Source organism: Acipenser ruthenus, chromosome 19 (genome assembly GCF_902713425.1).
Source record: "Acipenser ruthenus chromosome 19, fAciRut3.2 maternal haplotype, whole genome shotgun sequence".
Taxonomy (NCBI): Eukaryota; Metazoa; Chordata; class Actinopteri; order Acipenseriformes; family Acipenseridae; genus Acipenser; species Acipenser ruthenus.
Genome location: NC_081207.1, coordinates 1472394 through 1491356, shown reverse-complemented (window position 1 = coordinate 1491356; position 18963 = coordinate 1472394). Strand labels below are relative to the sequence as shown.

Genomic DNA, 18963 nt, shown 5'->3' with positions numbered 1-18963 from the left:
ATCTTGATGTAACAATTATACAAATCTGTTTAGAAATTTATTGTCTCTTACAGTGTGTGCATAGCAACTGCAATCCTTAATATACATATTTTATTTACCATACAATGGTTAATTACTTATTAACTACCTACTGACATACAGTCAGTCCCCAACCCTTCCAGCTGTAAAATACAACAAAATGATCACAGGCAAGTTTGTTGTGGGGTTAGACTTACTGAATTCAAATACTGTTAATCAAAAACTGTACTCTTAGATTTGTTTTATTACTACTGTTTCTTCTAGGCCACACAACTTCTAAAACATTCTTATAAAAAGTTACAAAAACCTTGTGCAAGGGTTGACCAGAGGATCACAGAAGAGCAGCTTGTGAAACAGCCTCCAATACGGTGCAGCTGTGACAGTATGTACTAATCGTCCAGCAGGATAAAGGCTGGGGTTTGCACTACCCAACACGAATGAACGCGAGTATCTCATCTTTCAGGAAGCCCCGATCAGTCTCCCTCAAGCAGCTCGTAAAAAGCCAGGGCCTGCAGCAACGCATCGCACATCTCCTCCCTATGGTTCCTCACTCCCAGCCGGAACATGTTCCTGTAGCGCACCACCATGCTCTTGGGGAAGGCCACACGAGGGTGCTTCTGCGTCACCGAGTCTGACAGGAGCTGCCGCACCAGCTCCGCGCCGCTGGTCCTGCACTCCCCCACCATCAGTTCGAAGTGCTTGCCCACGGCCGTGCGTGCCATGCTCAGCACCCTCTGCTGCCCGTCCTGTTGGAAGCGGGCCCCCAGCAGGGAGTACAGCATGGCTTCCACCGTGCGCAGGTGCAGCATGATGGGGAACAGGTTGGTGTTCTGCAGGGATATCCCCGGCTTCTCCAGAATGAAGAAGTCTGCTTCCGGGATCTTGGCCACCACTGGTGAAATCTGGAAAAAAAAGGACAAAAGAGATGAAGGCACAGGTTCAGAAAGACGGGCCAGCTGACAGAATTTGAATAGTGAGTTTTAACTCGAATAAAAAAAATGCAGTACAGTTTTGCATTGGCCCGTCTTTCTGCTCATACACCGGGATTAATATAAATTGCTGGACTCCTATGAAAATCTTCAACTGGTATATGTTAAGAAATACTAAAAGCAACTTAGTAAATACACTGCAAAACTACTTTTTCTTAAAAGAAAGTTTAGAAAAGTTTTAGTGACCTGTGTGCAACTGGCAGGGGGGGTTAAATTTGAATACATTCTGTGCATCTGGGCCCTGGTCCCAGTGCTGTACCTGCAGTACTAGTATACAAACAGCTAAAAGGTAAATGCATGTGTAAATTTATGAGGTTAGGGGTTAAAGGCATATGCAAAACAACTTGACTACAGACACAGTGCAGAGCTCTGCTACACGGGCAGGCTTGACTTACATCCTCCAAGTAGACGGACGCCTGATAAGCTCCTCTCAGGAACCTGTCACATTCCTCCTGCTGCCACTCCAACACACTCCGCCCCCGCTCCAGGTGAGCCCAGGCGATCTTGTTGGTTCCAAACACTAACGAAACTACACTGCTTGCCTCCTGGATGAAAAGAAAGAAAGGATTGATATAAATATGTTGGACAGTGCTCAAAGTGGAGAATACAGGCTGTTCTGTTTTAAGGATGTGCAACAAACGTCAGTGTCTCTGTTGGCTATGAAGGATAGTTTAATACCTCAAGCCTCTTCCTTTCGATCTGTGGTTTGATGAACTTGACAGCCTGGACTTTAGGCTTCCTCCTTTCGCTCCGGTCAGCCGGGTTGAGAATGGAGTTGAACACGACCTCTGTGGTTTTATGTTTTATGAGCGGTACGTTCATGACGCTGTGCAGGTCTTTAAAAGGTCCGTTCCTGGTCCTGTACTCGATTATGTTGCTCGATTTCCTTCCCCGGAGCATCTTCACAGAAGATAGCTCGCTCTCTGAGGCGGTGTTCAGGACCTGCAGAATGGCAGCGCGCTGCTCCGGTGTGTAACACGCGTCTAGCGGTTTAGCGTCCTTGCTATCCAGGCAGGGCTGAGACGGGTTGAGGAGATCGATGTCCGCAGAAGCGATGCGACTCGTCCGGCAGCAGGTGCAGTGTAGAAAGCGGTGCTGGAGCTCCGGGTGGCACACCAAGGGGCTGCGGAACAAGCCATGCCGTCCTGCAAAAAAACACCCCCCAAAAATACACAGCAAAGATAGTGCATGAAGATAGACAACAAAGACTTAGCTATTTTTCAAATGGTCATGCTGTCTCAACAATGTGCAATGTATAAACATGATAGGGGGTTCGTATCACTGCACCCCTCCTAGCACATCGACCTTGGCACACACGTGAAATTCCAGGGCTACAAATGCGCTGTACTTCTCGACTCATCGCTCCACGCTTGCGCTAGTTCAACAAAAAGCTAAATTGTACGATTAGCTAGTAATTACATTTTAATTCGTGGCGCTCTTGCCACTGGTACCACGACTTCATTTCAATACAATTCCGTTTCTAAGACCAGCATTATAAATGTACGTAACTTGGTGTAAGACAGCAATTAATCAAATGCTACTGCAGTTACACACAAATCACATTCAACAGCCGTGAAAATAGTACAGCGTGTCGGCTTACGTGCACATACTTAGTATTTGCAATACATGCGCACAATATAACTTGAATTCGTACTTACCTTTCTTTATATTTGCCCAGAGATGCTTTGAAACCCACATTGAGTTCATTAACTCGTCCTCTGCACACCAGGTCCAGGGGTCGGGTAAGGCAATACATTTTTTTTTTTTTGTTCCGGGACGTTTCATTCCTCTCTAGCAGTGCAGCGTGTGAACTGTGTGTAATAAACATAGCATGGGGGTGTTTAATGGCAATGCTTCAGACCTGATGTTTTAAGGTTTGTAGTTATATGACTGTCATTTGTATCTATGTCCACAGGATGCCCCTAAACTAATTTCGTAATTATTTGAACTTTTTTAAATCCAATACGGCTGTCTAATATAATTCCCAAACTTCTCGTTGTGCAGTAGTAACATTTTAAAAAAAAAATAATTTGAGTTTTTATTTACGAATACAGTAGCGATACGGGTGAAAAACAATCACCGGTATCTTTGTGTCTTTTAATGGAGCTAGAGACGCAGTCCTGAATCAAGAACTGTTATTTTCAATTTCCTTTGCGTTCAGTTTTCTAGTTTGTATCAGGAAAACATAATACAGACTGTCACAATAAGTCACAATACACACCGCGACAAACGCCCTCCTGAGCAACGAAATTACAAATGCCCAGTACAATTCTGCACAGACTGCACAGAAATATGACAGCCAGCACTTACAGCAAACTGGCGGACGAGAGCACTAACAGAACTATGGATATTGTAAAAACACGTTTTATTTTTTCAATCAACGCACATCTTTTTAAAAAAAATAAATAAATAATATGACGGGCGAAGTGTCGTACAACTTAACACAACAGGATAATAACGCCTATGGTTTGTTATAATATTATTATTAGTCTACACGCGACGATCTCGTATGATCAGGTGAATTTCCTCTTTTTTACAGCAGGGTTCGCCGTGATTGCGCTGCAGTTGTTTGCTGAATAGGATTGTGTAAACAGATCGGGCTGCTTAGAAAGAAAAAATAATTGAAAAAAAAAAAAAAAAAAGTTTGGCTACAGCGCTAAGTAGAAGTCAGCGCTATGGCCGATCGGGACCATAACAAGAGAATTCTTCTGGAGCTTTTGAAACGCCCAGGCAATGCCAACTGTGCCGACTGTGGAGCCCCGGGTAGGCAATCTCGCTTGTATTATTATTTCTAAATAATATTGCACTATTTTCTTTTTTCTACGCGTGCTTTGCTTTGTACATTGATACTGCATAGCCGAGACTGGAGGGGTTACTGAGTTGACGGGAACTCGTATTTGTATTACGCTTCCTGGTATGCTTGGGTTTTTTAAAATATTTTATAAGGATAGTAATAAGCAGGAGAGTAACCTACCGCTCTCCCCTCCATATACACAGACTAGTGCTGACGTTAAATCGCCAGCTCGCTGTTATCTTAAAAGAGTTACCACCTGTACGTATTCAGTAACCCTTTCATTGTTTAGTTCAACGTTTCCAGTTGAATATCTTTTTTTCATTTTTTTTTTCAGGCACAACAGCACTAGCCTTATCCCAAAACAGAAAAAAAACAGAACTAAATAAAAAGGGAACCAACTCCTCTCAGTAGTGTACGTTTCTTTTCAAACGAAAACGGCTAGTGCTGTCAAATTTTGGTAGAACTTCAGTACACCTAAACTTGTCTCTTTCCTGCCCAGCAGTAATTATATTTAGAAGCCTGTCTGTGAAAATGTGGTGTTTTCACAGTTAACACACTGCAGTGGCTAATCTCCATGCAGCTGTTTTTAAACCCAATGTTCAAAAAGGACATTGCAATTAGCAGTATTTTGCTAAAATTAACGTCTCACAGTGTCGACAAATACATCGAAGTCGCAGTTTGTCAGTCAATTAAATTGGCTTCAAATGGAAGCATTTGAATAATCACAACAATTATTATTCTCTAAAATATCAATTCCAGTTCCTTCGTTGGAATAGATTTGAAAAAAGGTTCACATTCTCGGTGGGGAGGTATGTGTTGCAAACACACAGAACCGACACAGGTGATTCAATAGATAGCTTGAGCTGGGCTGGGCGGCACCTGATATGACTCATCGAAACGTTGCTTCTGTCTGATGCAATTTACACAGCGACGTCGTGAAACTCTGATTTTTGGGAAGTTAAAATTCTGGATCAAAGAGTGATCTGTCTATTTATTTAAACAGGCCAGTTTCTGCAAAAGTGAAACCATTTTGCCCATGCATTACTGGCACGAAAAATCTGTGTCCGCTTGTTTACTGAGCACACATTTCACAATAAATGTTCAAATGAATTACTGTGTGTCAGTCCCTGTATTCAAGCATGGTTCCTCATTCAGGCAATGGCTTTATCCAGTCTGTGCAATAAATCAATCAAATAAACACAGCACTGCTTTACGAGCTGGGTTGTAGCCCTCCTCTAGCACGCCAATCCAGATTAGTTTGTGTCATTCGTTTTACCAATGGCCTGTCTATGTGTGTTCTTCCTAGACCCAGACTGGGCCTCATATAAGCTCGGAGTGTTCATTTGTCTGAACTGTTCCGGAATCCACCGCAACCTCACGGAGATCAGCCGAGTGAAATCGATCCGACTCGACTTTTGGGATGATGACTTGGTTGAGGTACGGTTCCTGTTTCCATGGGGATTACTAACCCCCCCCCCCCAAAAAAAAGAGGACGCTACACTCTAAATGAAATGCCTATGCTGCTTCCTGGTACTGCACCTAATCCTTTCATGTATTCTAGTTCCAAATCACTCCAGTGCACTATTGCAATCCGACCACGCCCCAGCCCGCTTATCTAGTTGTGTAAGAGATTTGCATATCTATAACAAATTCAAGGATCATAAGATTATGGGCACAATCAAAGACACAGCAGTCTTAAATGTTGATAAAGTTAAGAGGAGGTAAGAAATGGATTGGAAAATCATTGAGTAGGACTCCTTCAAAGGGCAGCTGTATTAAGATCTGCCACTGTTTAGATGATCTGACCGATTCTTGTATCTCTCTAGTTTATGAAAGCTAATGGCAATGCTGTGGCCAAGGAGAGATATGAGAAGAACGTCCCAGCTTTCTTCTACAGACCTCAAGCCACTGACTGCGCGTAAGTACAACTCTCTTTGCAAGCCATCCAATACAGTGACCCTGAAATCCTGAAATCAAACCTGCCAGTGAGTCGAGTCGCTGTGTCCTTATGGGTGCACCTGAGGAGAAGCATCCACAACTATTAAACTCACAATGGTGCTAAATGTGGGGATACTAATAGAGACCTAACAGATACAATGCAAACGATTCAGTCTGATTTCATTGTCAAAGCTGGGAGTAAGCACCAGCTGTTCAGAGCCACTGTGTTTGTCTTCTGGGAGGAAGGAAACGGCTAAAATACAAAGCAATGGAAATCTCTAAGGACTGACATTGGCAGATATGGAATATTAGCATTTCTTTCATCCCTGATTCACATGTTATCGTGCTGAAAATCTTTTTAATCTTTATTGATTTCAGAGTTTGCAGTTTTAAATGAAGGCGTCTAAATGTATATTTCTGATGATTCAGAATTTTAATGTATGGTTTCTTTCTCTCTCCTACTCAGAGTTTTAAGGGAACAGTGGATAAGAGCCAAATATGAACGGCAGGAGTTCAGTGGCAACAACGAGGATCCCCGGGACATGAACTGCTCTGGTAAACCTCTGATTCCACGTGGTTAGGTTCTGGCTGACCCTTCCCACTTCACATGCAGAGATCTAGCAAAATTATCCCAGTAAATCCTTCCAATACACATTACCAGCATTCAATACAGTCGCTCTGGCGTTTTTCTATAACCCTTCGGTCATTGTGTGTATAATTCTATCATGTTAACTTTCCCATCTAGATCTATTTCATAATGCATATATTTTTTTCAAAGTTTTGGCAGGGCAGCTTCCTGGACTCCGTAGAGTTCACACAAACTGTTTTTAAAATGTATAAAACATTCAGTTCTCTTTTTAAAAACGTTTTTATAGGTTGCCATGAAGGGTTTCTTTGGAAAAGGGGAAAGGACAACAGAGAGTTTTTGAAAAGAAAATTTATTCTTTCAGAGAAGGATTTTACACTGATGTACTACACCAAACAAGTGGTAGGTTTTTTTTCTTTTCTTTTTTTTTATCCTGGAAAATAATCTCATAAAAACTAGCTGTTTTAACCCTTTCATGCATAATTCACCCATTTGAAGTAAAACACATGATAAATATATTTCTTTGACATTTTTTTCCATAGCAGACTATCTCCTAGCCTCAAGTGATCATGCATTTGCCTCTTCCATATGTCCCCAAATAAAGACTAGAAGAGGTTTTTTTAATCCGTCCCCCTATGAGGTCGTCATGCATGAAGGGTTCAAATAGAATAATGTTTTGGGAACTTCTGTCTTTTTGTTTCCCTGTTCGGACCTTTTGTTCACACAGATTCAGACAGGATCCTGTAGAGATCTGTCCACACACTCTTTGATCACACAGATTCAGACAGGATCCTGTAGAGATCTGTCCACACACTCTTTGATCACACAGATTCAGACAGGATCCTGTAGAGATCTTTCCTGTCGAACAATAGCAGCCCACTTTATTAACCCTGCTCCTTCTGAATTATTGCTTATGAGAAGGAGTTCCTGTGCTTCTATGTTTGTTTATATTATTATATTAAAAGGGACTGGGATTAATGTGCAAAATCATTTTCCCAAGCACTTTAATTTGCATGCATTGTGCATTACCTTATCAGGGTTCACCATGCTATGTACCAAGCTTTACAGAGATGCAACCTTGCTATTGTATACAGCTGTGAGTGTGTACAAGGGTGGTCCGTTCTCAATTATGATTTCATTTTCACAGTCCAAAGGTCCCAAGGCTGTGATCTCTATCAAGGATTTGAACGCCACATTTCAGCCAGAGAAAATCAAGCACCCCCACGGGCTGCAGATCACCTACCTGAAAGAGGATCACACGAGGAGCATCTTTGTGTATCATGAAGGAACGCAGGTGAGGAACAGGAAAGGCACAAAGACACGCGAACTGTAGGTGTGGAGAATTCTTATTAGCCCAGTATACCACATGGTGCTACGAAAAAGTGTCTAAGTTATGCAACTTTATTTAAATCAGAACCCCCTTTTTCATTGATATATGATTTCCGATTTATTTATATCCTTTTTTTTTTATTTTCTCTTGCAGGAAATCGTGAGCTGGTTCAATGCAATCAGAGCAGCACGCTTCTCATATCTGAAAACCGCTTTCCCCACTGCCAGCGACTCGGAGGTAAACGCACTGGAGAGGAGGCACCACATGAGTTCTGGCTATACAGTATCTTCACCTGCATTTACATGGTAGTGCATGACACCAGCTGTACAGTCTGTCATTCAACTGGTTGGTAGGAAAGCATATGTTACTTATGAATGTTTTCAATATAATTAAGCTAAAGGAACACCTACATACATACATACATACATACATACATACATACAGTAGGTAACTTTCCCATAACCAGAAAGCTGCTTTTGTACTCATACAGAAACAGTGCAGCATGCAGGGGGTCAGCAGTTAAAGTCGGAGTCCTGTACTGTCTGGTTCTAATCAGTCTGCACACTTCACACACAACGCTGGCCAGTTGCAGTAGGTAAATATAGCTGCACTGTGGTGAGAATTTCCTGTGCTGAAGCTGCTTTTAAAGGTTTGAGGTGTCATGCTAAAAACAGACTTGTGCATTTACATCGGACCACTGGATTGTTAGTCACGCCAATTCTGTGAGAGAGGCTTTTGTCTTTGTCTGTTGGTGTGCGGCCTGTGGGTGAAAAAGGTTTTTCATTTTTAAAATGAATTGACATTCACATTGTCTGAACAGTACACTGCCAAGTCAGGACACTGCACAGTATTGTTTCAAATCCATTGCACTGCCATTGCTGGCATCTCTGGGGTAAAGCTAACGGCAAAGCAGACAGATGTTTTTGTTGAGGCCTTCGTCGGTGTGGTGTGCGAATGATTCTGCTGGGGTTTCTGGGATTATTATGGTAAACCAAAGTGAGAATATACAAACTGAAACATTTTCCTATCTTCTCCAGCTTGTCCCGTGGATAACAAGGAATTATTTAAAAGAAGGATATATGGAAAAGACTGGTCCAATGGTATGTATATAAAATACTGAAAGGAACCTGGATGTCATTTACTCACAAGGTATGGTACAAGTTACTGTGTGGGGCAAAGAAATGCCTGTATTATATAGAGAGACAGGAAGCAGACAGGCAGCTAGGGCTGAGATCAATTCCATTTTAGAACCAATTCACAATTCCAATTCCCATTCCTTTTCAATCCATTCCAGTTCCTTTTTAGAATCAATTCACAATTCCAATTCCCATTCCTTTTCAATCCATTCCAGTTCCTTTTATGACACAGGCTTTATTGAGCAAACATTTATACAGTTTGTCAAACCCATGCAATTACAGTCTGAGACAACCAATATTAATTAAGCCCATGATACTTGACTTTATGGGACACCATGTACTGTATATTTGCCTATGGACTGCTGATGACTTTGTGTTTCGCAGCAAAGGGAACCCTTCAAGAAACGATGGTTCATTCTGGATTCCCAGGACAGGAAGCTGCTCTACTTCAAGGACCCTTTGGTAAGAGTCTGTGCATCTGCAATACTGTCCATGCAACCCCCTTTCATATGCAATACTGTGCATGCAACCCCCTTTCTGATTCAATACTGTGCATGCAACCCCCTTTCTGATTCAATACTGTGCATGCAACCCCCTTTCTGATTCAATACTGTGCATGCAGCCCCCTTTCTGATTCAATACTGTGCATGCAACCCCCTTTCTGATTCAATACTGTCCATGCAACCCCCTTTCTGATTCAATACTGTCCATGCAACCCCCTTTCTGATTCAATACTGTGCATGCAACCCCCTTTCTGATTCAATACTGTGCATGCAACCCCCTTTCTGATTCAATACTGTCCATGCAAACCCCTTTCTGATTCAATACTGTGCATGCAGCCCCCTTTCTGATTCAATACTGTGCATGCAACCCCCTTTCTGATTCAATACTGTGCATGCAACCCCCTTTAGGGTTCAATACTGTGCATGCAACCCCCTTTCTGATTCAATACTGTGCATGCAACCCCCTTTCTGATTCAATACTGTGCATGCAGCCCTCTTTCTGATTCAATACTGTGCATGCAACCCCCTTTCTGATTCAATACTGGCATGCAACCCCCTTTCTGATTCAATACTGGGCATGCAACCCCCTTTCTGATCTAGAGTTAGTATGAAAAACATTGCAACCTTGAGATCGAATTTCAACAGAATAAACACACAGTGTTTAAATTATACATCTCAAGAGTGCAATACAGAGACAGACTTAAATAATCTGTTTGCTATAAAATACAAAAACACATTCTAAAACACTGTACAGTATGTCCTAGAATCTTCACATGCTGTTGTATATTGATGGCTTTGACATCTGTGCTGGTTGCATAATCACTGTACTGAAAAGAAATGAAGAAAGCCTACAGTCGCTTAGTAGAAAACCTACAGTTGCTTAGGAGAAAGTCTACAGTCGCTTAGGAGAAAGCCTACAGTTGTTTTCTTGAAGCAGTGGTTGCACATGAAACTGTTCTGCTGTATGCATGTCTGTACTGTGCTGCTCATGGCTGTGTTGTTTCTCAGGATGCGGTGGAGAAAGGTGCCATTTTCATTGGGAACAAGGAGCACGGATACAAGGTGACGAATATCCTGCCCCAAGGTATCCGGGGAAGCCGCTGGAAATGTGGCATCACCGTGGAAACCCCAGAGCGGCAGTTCATCTTCACTTGTGAGAACGAGAGGGAGCACCGCGAGTGGATGGAGGCTCTGAACCAAGTCATCTCCAAGCCCATGTCCCCACAGGACTATACGAGTGAGTGGAACGAGGGCTCGGGCACTGCCAACTCATTCTGTATTCTGTATTCATTAGCATTTCCTTATTGTTTAGCTAAAATCCTGAAGTTATTCCTTCACTGGCATTTGTGTTTCTGTATTTTTAAAGTATTTAATTAATAAATAAATAAATATTGTTTCGGGTTTGACCTATTAACCCTTTCATTCCTGAATTCTTTTTGTCGAAATTAAGTTATATAAATCAAGAAGAACCGTTACTGAGTATTTCCTGGGACCGAGGAGTCCTGTGAGGTTCCAGCGTGATTCCCGACCGTTTCTTTTGTTTCTTATATATAACAGCAGGCTTGTTTGTTTTGCAGTGGAAGCCAACGTCCGACGAAGGCGATGACATAGGAGGTGCAGCAGCTGATATTTCTGAAGAGCCGGACCTGGAGCTCTGCAGCCCCGGGGGACCTTAAACCAGGGGATCCCCAGTAACCCGAACCCTAACCCTTAACACACCAGGGGATCCCCACTAAACCGAACCCTAACCCTTAACAAACCAGGGGATCCCCACCAAACCAAACCCTAACCCTTAACAAACCAGGGGATCCCCACTAAACCAAACCCTAACCCTTAACAAACCAGGGGATTCCCACTAGCCTGTGAAGCAGCAGGGGAACCCCAGGAGACCATCAAAGGGACTCTGAACCAGCTGAGCTGCCAACAGGGGCACTGCCAGGGGCCCTCTCTGTGGTTAACATCTCACATGTCGATGAGCTGAAAATCAATCTTGTGCTGAAACAGGATTTCAACCCCAACCTACTTGTAAAAAAAGACCTGTCCATAACTTTCACCCTTGCAGTGGCCACTGTTTCCCCTTCATTCTAACCGCTTTGTGTTAGCAGAAGAGGCTGTAAGTCTACGTGAACTTGGAGGACTTGAAATGAGATTTCTATTTATTCCATAAAATTAATAAATGAATAAAGGGTTGATATAAATTCCTAAGGTCGGTTTGCATTGTGTTCTGTGTTTGAAGTCCATTATTTATTAGCTGTGAGGAACAACAAAAACCAGAACAATTCGGAATTAAACCGCGCCCCTTCGCGCCATGCTGCTGTGTAAACACATGTTGCTCTGCAGCTGTGCTCTCTGTTAGTGTGGGCACAAATTATACCTACAATCTAGTGCCAAATGTGCACCCCTGGCCATGCCGGGGCCTGAAACCTAGTCTCCTGAAACCAACTTCCAAGTGGCTTCGTGTTCCCTCAGCTTTAGGCTTCAAGTTCCTCAACATATTCAAGTTGAGCGAAGGAGAGATTCCCAAATAGTTCAATGGTTAGACAATGACTACTACAGAGATCTCCTGATAGGTTAACTGTTTCTGGTCTGTTCAGTTTACAGATGTAGACTGAGATGTTTTTGTATATTACTATATGCAATGTGTACATGAATATCCTAGGCTATATACCTACACACAATGTGCACACAAATTGACTTGATTCAAATACTTTACCACCAATGAATGCATTCCGCCTGCCCCATTGTATGTCATATCATTCTTGGTAGTCACAATTTCAGACTGAAATAAACAGACTAAACTGAATATATTATAATTGATAATCCCTGCTTAAATATAGTTGTTTAAATATTATATTACACATATATGGGTGGGTCTTTTGTCACTCTGAAACGTGGCTAACTTAAAATATACTATGCTTGGCTTTGGCTGCGACATAACATAATTACATCCATCAGTGCGAGGGTCATTTATTATAGGATTAGAAAATAGAAAAAGCATACTAGTGAATCAGCCCGCTGTGCCATCTCACTACTATGGGACCGCTTGTCTTTTCATTGATTGTAAGGTAAATTAACCATCTTGGAAAATGAATGATTGAATGAATGAATGAACTGGATTTGAACCTCGGGGGGTACGCGAGAAAAATCCTGTAATGGCGCACAACAGATTTATTTATTTACTTATTTTTACCACATTGTAGTACTTTGCGATTTAGCAGTCGAATTAACGATGTTGAATCTCCTTTCGAATAAAAGCACAGCCGTGCAGGTGTACCTTGTGTTGGGCGAGGTTACCTATAAACACCCAGCCGGCTGCTGACAGGACTGAGCGTTGAGCGCACACACGGATAAATTACATATTTAAACAGCGGGGCGGTGGCTCTGCAGTCTGTAGGCTAAAAAGAAGAAAAAAAATCATTGTTGATGTTGCTTCTTTTAAAAACCGGTAGTATTTACTAGGTACGTTTACTTTCTGGAGTTTAAATGTTCAGTGTTTGTAGTTTAATCAGTTCAGTGTGTTTTATCTAAGTTTACGTTTTTAAATAACAGTATTATTGAGTTGAGCAGGCAGCTGTGCTGCACTAAGACCGTGAAATCACTTCGCTGGAGCTGGAGCGTACACGACTGTGTTATCTTTACTAGCAAGGCATTGTGTGTTTTTACACTATGACTAATTCGTTGAAGAACTCCTTTGTGGAGTGATTGCATTAGTTTAAGCGTGTACGCCGCTAATTATTAGTCAAATAAAAGCAAAAGCACGCTATTATTATTATTATTATTATTATTATTATTATTATTATTATTATTATTATTATTATTAAAATGGAATCGCAGGATTAAAAATAAATACATACGTTCCCTGTGTGCCTTCCGAGCCAGCAAATCGAGGCTTGTTTATATATATTTTTTAAAGACCCTCTTAAATTATTTTGTAACTTGAAGTCCTATTCGTTCATTTTAAAATACAGACTAACATACCCTTGTGTATGGGCTGCATTGTTTACTAATCAGGGTGTAGTTTTACTGAAATCTGTGATAAAAAGCAGGCACGTCCAACACATTGGTAGGTAAGCATTTTTAAAAAAATATATATATTTTCAGTTAACATCAATAAGTACTTAAGCCTAGTCATTACAAAATACCATTTGTTTTTCTGTTTTCATAGGTATATTATGACCCTGTCTCAGATGGGGGTACGCGGTAGACTAGATTTTTTGGAAAGGGGTACGGGCCTAAAAGTAGTTAACTGAGAGTCACTTTTTAATAAATGTCGTGTAGCATCAACATGCAGCCACCAGAGGGCAGCCAATTCACTTCCCTTTATTCTACTTTAATGACAACCCGAATTTTCTAACAGTTCTTCGTGTTACAGTGCGATTCACTTTTTGAGCAAGTTTAGTGGCACCGAGATGACTTTCTGCAGTTCCTGGTATCCTATGGGAGTCCTCCATCCTAAACCTTGCCCAACCTTGCTTAACTTTTGACAAATGAAGACTTTAGGCTTCAAGTTCTTTAACATAGTCACGCGAGAATAGTTCAATGCTTAGCTAACGAATAATAAAGTATCCCTGGATACTGTAGGCTAACTGATATATGCAATGCAGACAGAGACATGTATAGCCAAGGCTATATATATGCTTAAATATATTTGTCGAAATATTTTACACATATAAGGGTGGGTCTTTTGTCACTCTGAAACGTGGCCAACTTAAAATACACTATAATTAGCTTTAAGCTGCATCATAACAATGACATCAGTCAGTGCTAGGATAACTTATAGTTTCAGACAATAGATAAACCACCTGTTATGATGTTGCATGCTGTAGCAAGCACGGCCCCATTGTGAACTACAAGTCCCAGCATGCTGTTCGGCCCACTTCTTGCGTGTTTTCAGTGCTATTGACAGTGCAATACATGGAGTTCAGCTGTAATGTGTTTTTTTTCTGTCATTTCCTGTATTTTACAGTGCCGGTATTTAAACCACTGGGCTGTTGTCTATAGACGCACTTGCCAGCAGCCGTAAAACTCTGAGTTTCGGTTTCCTGGGCTTCGGTTATCGTTCACAGAACAACGACAGACTAGGGCTACAGTATATCACAGGATAACTACAGGCTAGAGTCATGGCTTCAAGGAGCGAGATCCGTGAGCTCGAGTGTGTGATCTGTGCGGAATTATTTACAGATCCGACCACGATATGCTGCGGACACAGTTATTGTATGGAGTGTATAATGACGTTCCGTCAGTCCAAAACCAACAAATACAACAAATACAGCTGTCCAATATGCAAGGACCCACTTGGGAAGGAACCCGAACTCAAGAAGAACACTACACTGTGCGCCTTAGTCGAGTTATCCAAAACCGCAGAACCGAAGCAGCCTCTGAGTCCTACCGCCTCCGAGGATGGGACCCACCACTCCCAGTGCGACATCTGCAACCCAGAGAGGGCTACGGCGACGTGTCTGACCAGCAACATGTCGTATTGCTGCAAGCACGTTGAAACGCACTACGAAAATGGACATTTAAAAAGCCACAAACTCGCCAGTGCGGTTAAAACCTGCACGAAAGTGTGCAGCAAGCACCGGAATGTCATCGAGTTTGTGTGCAAAACAGACGGTGAATATCTGTGCGTGGATTGCGTGGCTGCGCATCCCGCGTGTAGTTACAGCAGTGTGCACGGAGAGTTTGACAAAAAGAAAGTAAGTGCAAACGTTTTGTTGTGTTTGTTGAGTAAAAAAAAAATGCAATTTGAACTATGTTATGGGAAATGAAATAAATAAGTGTTAAGGTTAGTATATTGGATTACGGTTCTAGAATAGCATGATGAAATGTCGATTTTTATAATTACAATTTAATTACAATTACACTAAAAAGTCACATAAACAACTCCACACAAACAACTAACATGTTTACTCTGTTTATTATAAGTACCCCAGCAATAATCACAGGTACAAATACACAAGCATACCACATAACTTTTTTTTTTTTTTCAAATAAATTGTTGAAAATACAGTAATGATCGAATGACAAATACATGCAGAACTCAACTGGAGTCCAGCATTAGAAATTAGAATTGCCAAGGTTCCACTGCAATTACAGTGTCAATTACATTGTAATTATAATGACAGATTACACAATTACAATTGGAATGGAAGCCAGGTCTGCCTGATAATAATGTCGCTTTGTAGCTCCACTACAGACAGCAGCTTCTACAGCAAACAGCCCGAGTTACACGCATTCAATTAACCCTTACAGTTGCTCAGCTTATTTTTTGTATCAAAAGTTTATCCTCCCTCCCCCCCAAAAAAGTCCCTGATCCACTTATTTTTAAAGGAGACCCTGAAAACAAAGCTGGAGTCGGTGACATCAGCCATCCAAACAACAGAGGAGAACCTGGCAAAGCGAAGCAAAGAAAAACGCGAGATCGAGGTAAGTAGCTTTATTCAGAGAAGGAACGGTGGCATCTTCAAAGGCAAGTTCACCATGCAAGACTTGTCTTCCAGGAATCTGCTGCAAGGATAAACGAGTCACTCAGCAGAGAGTTTGCAGAATTAAGACAGGTTTTGGAGGAGAGAGAGAAGGCGGCGCTGAGTGCCGTCCGTAGCAGTCAGAAGGCGGCGAGCAGCCGGGTGTCACAGATCATTCACGGTCTGAGCTCAGCCCGGGACGCCCTGCAGAGAAAGAAGAGCGAGCTGGAGCTGGTGAATGTGACAGACTGGTTTGAATTTCTGAGGGTACGTCTGATCGTTCTTTCAGGAGGTACAGAATCAATGGGGCCCGACTCAAAACACGTCAGATATTACCTGCCAGTCAAGTCAGGTGGGCTTTTATGCCAAACCGGTGAATCATCCTAGATCAATATTGAGGGTCTATTGCAATTACATGTAAAAAATAAAAATAAAAATAAAAAATGACCTGAATTATGGATTTTTATGCTGGATTTCGTTTAGAGCATTATTCTTTTTGTATATAAATATTTTATTAACATTTTTAAATAACATACATGCAATCTTACAATACAAACCTATTCTCAAATATATAACTTTAACATTCATGCATGTAGAAATCTAAACCCACACCTTCAGTGAGAATTATTACATAATAGAATAGTATTATTATTAGTTTATTTAGCAGACGCCTTTATCCAAGGCGACTTACAGAGACTAGGGTGTGTGAACTATGCATCAGCTGCAGAGCCACTTACAACTACGTCTCACCCGAAAGACAGAGCACAAGGAGGTTAAGTGACTTGCTCAGGGTCACACAATGAGTCAGTGGCTGAGGTGGGATTTGAACCGGGGACCTCCTGGTTACAAGCCCTTTTCTTTAACCACTGGACCACACAGTATATTACTGTCGGCTTACCACAGTCACTGTGTAGCGTGTGTTTATTTTTGTTTAGTCCGGTGGCTTGTTTCTCATTTTGTAACATCAATGTGGAATGTTTTGTCCAGAAAGAACCAGAACGATGAGCCAGCTTTTCTTCACTTCACTTTAACAGACTGATCTGCCCGAGACTGAAGAGAGTTCCCTTGCTGTGGATGAAGAGAGCACAGCTCTGATCCAGGAGCAGGGGTCTGCAGTGAAGGATGCCATCGCTGACCTCAAGGACGACGTTCAGTCTAAACTGGACAACGCCATAAAGGCCATAAAGCAAACACAAACAGAAGGTGGGAATGGTGAAGTCTCCCTGGTGTTCATATGTGTTACAATACAAAGATCAATGAAAAACTCCTTGCTTGTTGAAGTTCCTGCACAGTGCCCCTTGTGGTACCTTTTAACCCTGGAATGCCCGAGCGATTTCTGAAATGAGAAAAGCGATTTTATTTATGTGACGATATTAAATTCTGTTTCTTGGACAAAACACTTTATTTATTTATTTTTCTGTCTGGCAACACATAATGTACTGCATATGAAAAATTCTGGCTTGTGAGGCTGGATTTAAAAAATAATAATATTGAGGTGTGGTTAAGCATGGTATCAAATGGGATGTGATACAGGGTTAGAAGTTGAGTCTGTAATGCCAGCTTCAGGGGCAGCATCTCCATCACTGCTGTTCAATATAGAAACGGTTCCGTGCATTAGATACTGAGTGATAGGGAATTGAGGTGGAGACAGTGTAGGTGATGAGATGTTATGTGTTCAGTTTGTACCATAGAAGGCACAGGCACAGTATGAAAATAAGGCACGGAATACACACAAGGGCAGTGAGTCTTATTGCTGGCCAAAAATATGCAGTACACAGATTCTGAGGGGGCTGTTTCTTTGTAATGTCACGTGTGAAACTAATGGATGTATGTATATATATTTACATCTATAGAAATTACAGAAGCTGTTCCAGAATCGGAAGCTGCAGAACCTGAAAATGATACTGCCCCAAAAAGATCGGCTGAACTTATCCAGTGTGAGTAATGCAGATCTTCAAATAACCGCTCAATGCTAGCATAAAGATCGGCTGAACTTATCCAGTGAGTAGTGCAGATCTTTAAATAACCGCTCAGAGATTCAGTCTCAGAACAGAGCCCTTCTAATAAAACAATTCCAATATTTTTAATATATTTTTTTTCCAGGTCTTGCCAACCTCACCTTTGACCCAAACACAGCCCATAAGCACCTGGCACTGTCAGAAGGAAACCGGAGAGTGACGGTGAAGCGGAATAACCGGAGCGTTCCATACATGCAGGAGCGCTTCACAATTAGCCAGGTCATGGCTTCCACAGGCTTCTCTGAGGGCTGCCACTACTGGGAGGTGAACACCCGCCTCAGCAAAGGCTGGGCCATCGGGATAGCCTACCAGCGGCTGGGACGCGCAGACACACTGGGGAGGAACGCCCTCTCGTGGTGCGTGGAGTGGAGCAGGTCACGCTTCTCCGCCTGGCACGGCAGTGTGGAAGTGAGGCTCCCTCAGGGGGAGCTCTCTGGGATAGGGGTGCACTTGAAGTGTGACGAGGGCAAGGTGTCGTTCTACGCCGTGTCCGAGACCCTCCTGCACACCTTTGATGTGCAGTTTAGCGAGCCAGTATTTCCAGTGTTTTGGTTGTTTGGGCTGGATAAGGGTAATTCTTTGTCTTTTGTGGAGCTGTAGTAAGGGAAGGACTCTGGTGGAAGAAGTCTGTATAATATGTGTGTGAATTTATAACCTGATGTCTTTCAAATGCAATAAATTAAATAAACCCAAAACACTCATCTTAAACATGTGGTTTATTTAAATTTTACTTTCACCCTTTAAGTTATAAGTTGCCTTGAATTTTGTTTTCAAGACTTCAGTGACTTCAATGATTCCCATACAAAGGTCATTTGAGCAGCGTGCTACATTAAATTGTCATGTTTGCTCGATTTGATCAATCTGTTCCCTGCTGGGATAAACACTGAGGGATTTATTTTATTACAGCACTGGGGATTCCCCACAGATTGCATCATACACCTTCCTGGGATTCCCTGGAAAATTATTGACATAATCTACGGGGATTCCCAGCCACTGTAAAATGTTCACATAATTAAAGATGTGGCTTGTCTTGGCAGCTATAGGTACAGTTGGCTGATAATGTGTGCCCTTCACCTCCGCTGTGATCCACAGATACTGACCTGTCATATTGTGAGACTTCAGGCTGTCTCTCATCTCAAAGGCTTGTCAAGGTTAAGTCTGTCCAGTACTTGGATGGAAACCTTCTT

General features: G+C 42.0%; 3 protein-coding genes across 4 annotated transcripts; 2 read left to right on the top strand and 1 right to left on the bottom strand.

The window, feature by feature from the left end:
* Window positions 1-242: 242 nt before the first annotated feature.
* On the bottom strand, window positions 243-4279 carry tefm (transcription elongation factor, mitochondrial). Its single transcript, XM_034041534.3, has 5 exons — window positions 4201-4279; window positions 2666-2818; window positions 1686-2152; window positions 1403-1552; window positions 243-920 (listed from the first exon to the last, which is right to left on the bottom strand). Exons 2-5 carry the CDS (start codon window positions 2790-2792, stop codon window positions 492-494), a joined length of 1173 nt encoding a protein of 390 aa, XP_033897425.3. The 5' UTR covers window positions 2793-2818; window positions 4201-4279; the 3' UTR covers window positions 243-491.
* Window positions 3145-11492, top strand: LOC117424326 (arf-GAP with dual PH domain-containing protein 2-like). The gene is made up of 11 exons (XM_034040561.3): window positions 3145-3770; window positions 5108-5238; window positions 5628-5719; window positions 6206-6294; window positions 6615-6727; window positions 7473-7619; window positions 7809-7892; window positions 8693-8755; window positions 9176-9253; window positions 10303-10531; window positions 10872-11492. Exons 1-11 carry the CDS (start codon window positions 3683-3685, stop codon window positions 10898-10900), a joined length of 1143 nt encoding a protein of 380 aa, XP_033896452.1. The 5' UTR covers window positions 3145-3682; the 3' UTR covers window positions 10901-11492.
* A 1099-nt stretch (window positions 11493-12591) lies between these two features.
* Window positions 12592-18595, top strand: LOC117424516 (E3 ubiquitin-protein ligase RNF135-like). Of its 2 annotated transcripts, XM_058992295.1 has the most exons (7): window positions 12592-12753; window positions 14261-14990; window positions 15625-15720; window positions 15795-16025; window positions 16793-16961; window positions 17612-17695; window positions 17862-18595. In XM_058992295.1, exons 2-7 carry the CDS (start codon window positions 14415-14417, stop codon window positions 18374-18376), a joined length of 1671 nt encoding a protein of 556 aa, XP_058848278.1. In that variant the 5' UTR covers window positions 12592-12753; window positions 14261-14414; the 3' UTR covers window positions 18377-18595. The 2 variants fall into 2 exon arrangements, with proteins under 2 accessions (XP_058848278.1, XP_033896798.3); XM_034040907.3 differs by lacking the exon at window positions 12592-12753 and having other exon boundaries at window positions 14124-14990.
* The last annotated feature ends 368 nt before the right edge of the window (window positions 18596-18963 follow it).

Coding starts and splice junctions, on each gene's coding strand:
- tefm (XM_034041534.3), bottom strand. CDS start 2,792: ATGAAACGTCCCGGAACAAAAAAAAAAAAATGTATTGCCTTACCCGAC. Junction 2,153..2,665: donor CTGGGCAAATATAAAGAAAG/GTAAGTACGAAT, acceptor GTTTTTTTGCAG/GACGGCATGGCTTGTTCCGC. Junction 921..1,402: donor CGTCCGTCTACTTGGAGGAT/GTAAGTCAAGCC, acceptor TTTTTTTTCCAG/ATTTCACCAGTGGTGGCCAA.
- LOC117424326 (XM_034040561.3), top strand. CDS start 3,683: ATGGCCGATCGGGACCATAACAAGAGAATTCTTCTGGAGCTTTTGAAA. Junction 6,295..6,614: donor CCGGGACATGAACTGCTCTG/GTAAACCTCTGA, acceptor ACGTTTTTATAG/GTTGCCATGAAGGGTTTCTT. Junction 10,532..10,871: donor GTCCCCACAGGACTATACGA/GTGAGTGGAACG, acceptor TTTGTTTTGCAG/TGGAAGCCAACGTCCGACGA.
- LOC117424516 (XM_058992295.1), top strand. CDS start 14,415: ATGGCTTCAAGGAGCGAGATCCGTGAGCTCGAGTGTGTGATCTGTGCG. Junction 15,721..15,794: donor AAGAAAAACGCGAGATCGAG/GTAAGTAGCTTT, acceptor CTTGTCTTCCAG/GAATCTGCTGCAAGGATAAA. Junction 17,696..17,861: donor ATCGGCTGAACTTATCCAGT/GTGAGTAATGCA, acceptor TTTTTTTTCCAG/GTCTTGCCAACCTCACCTTT.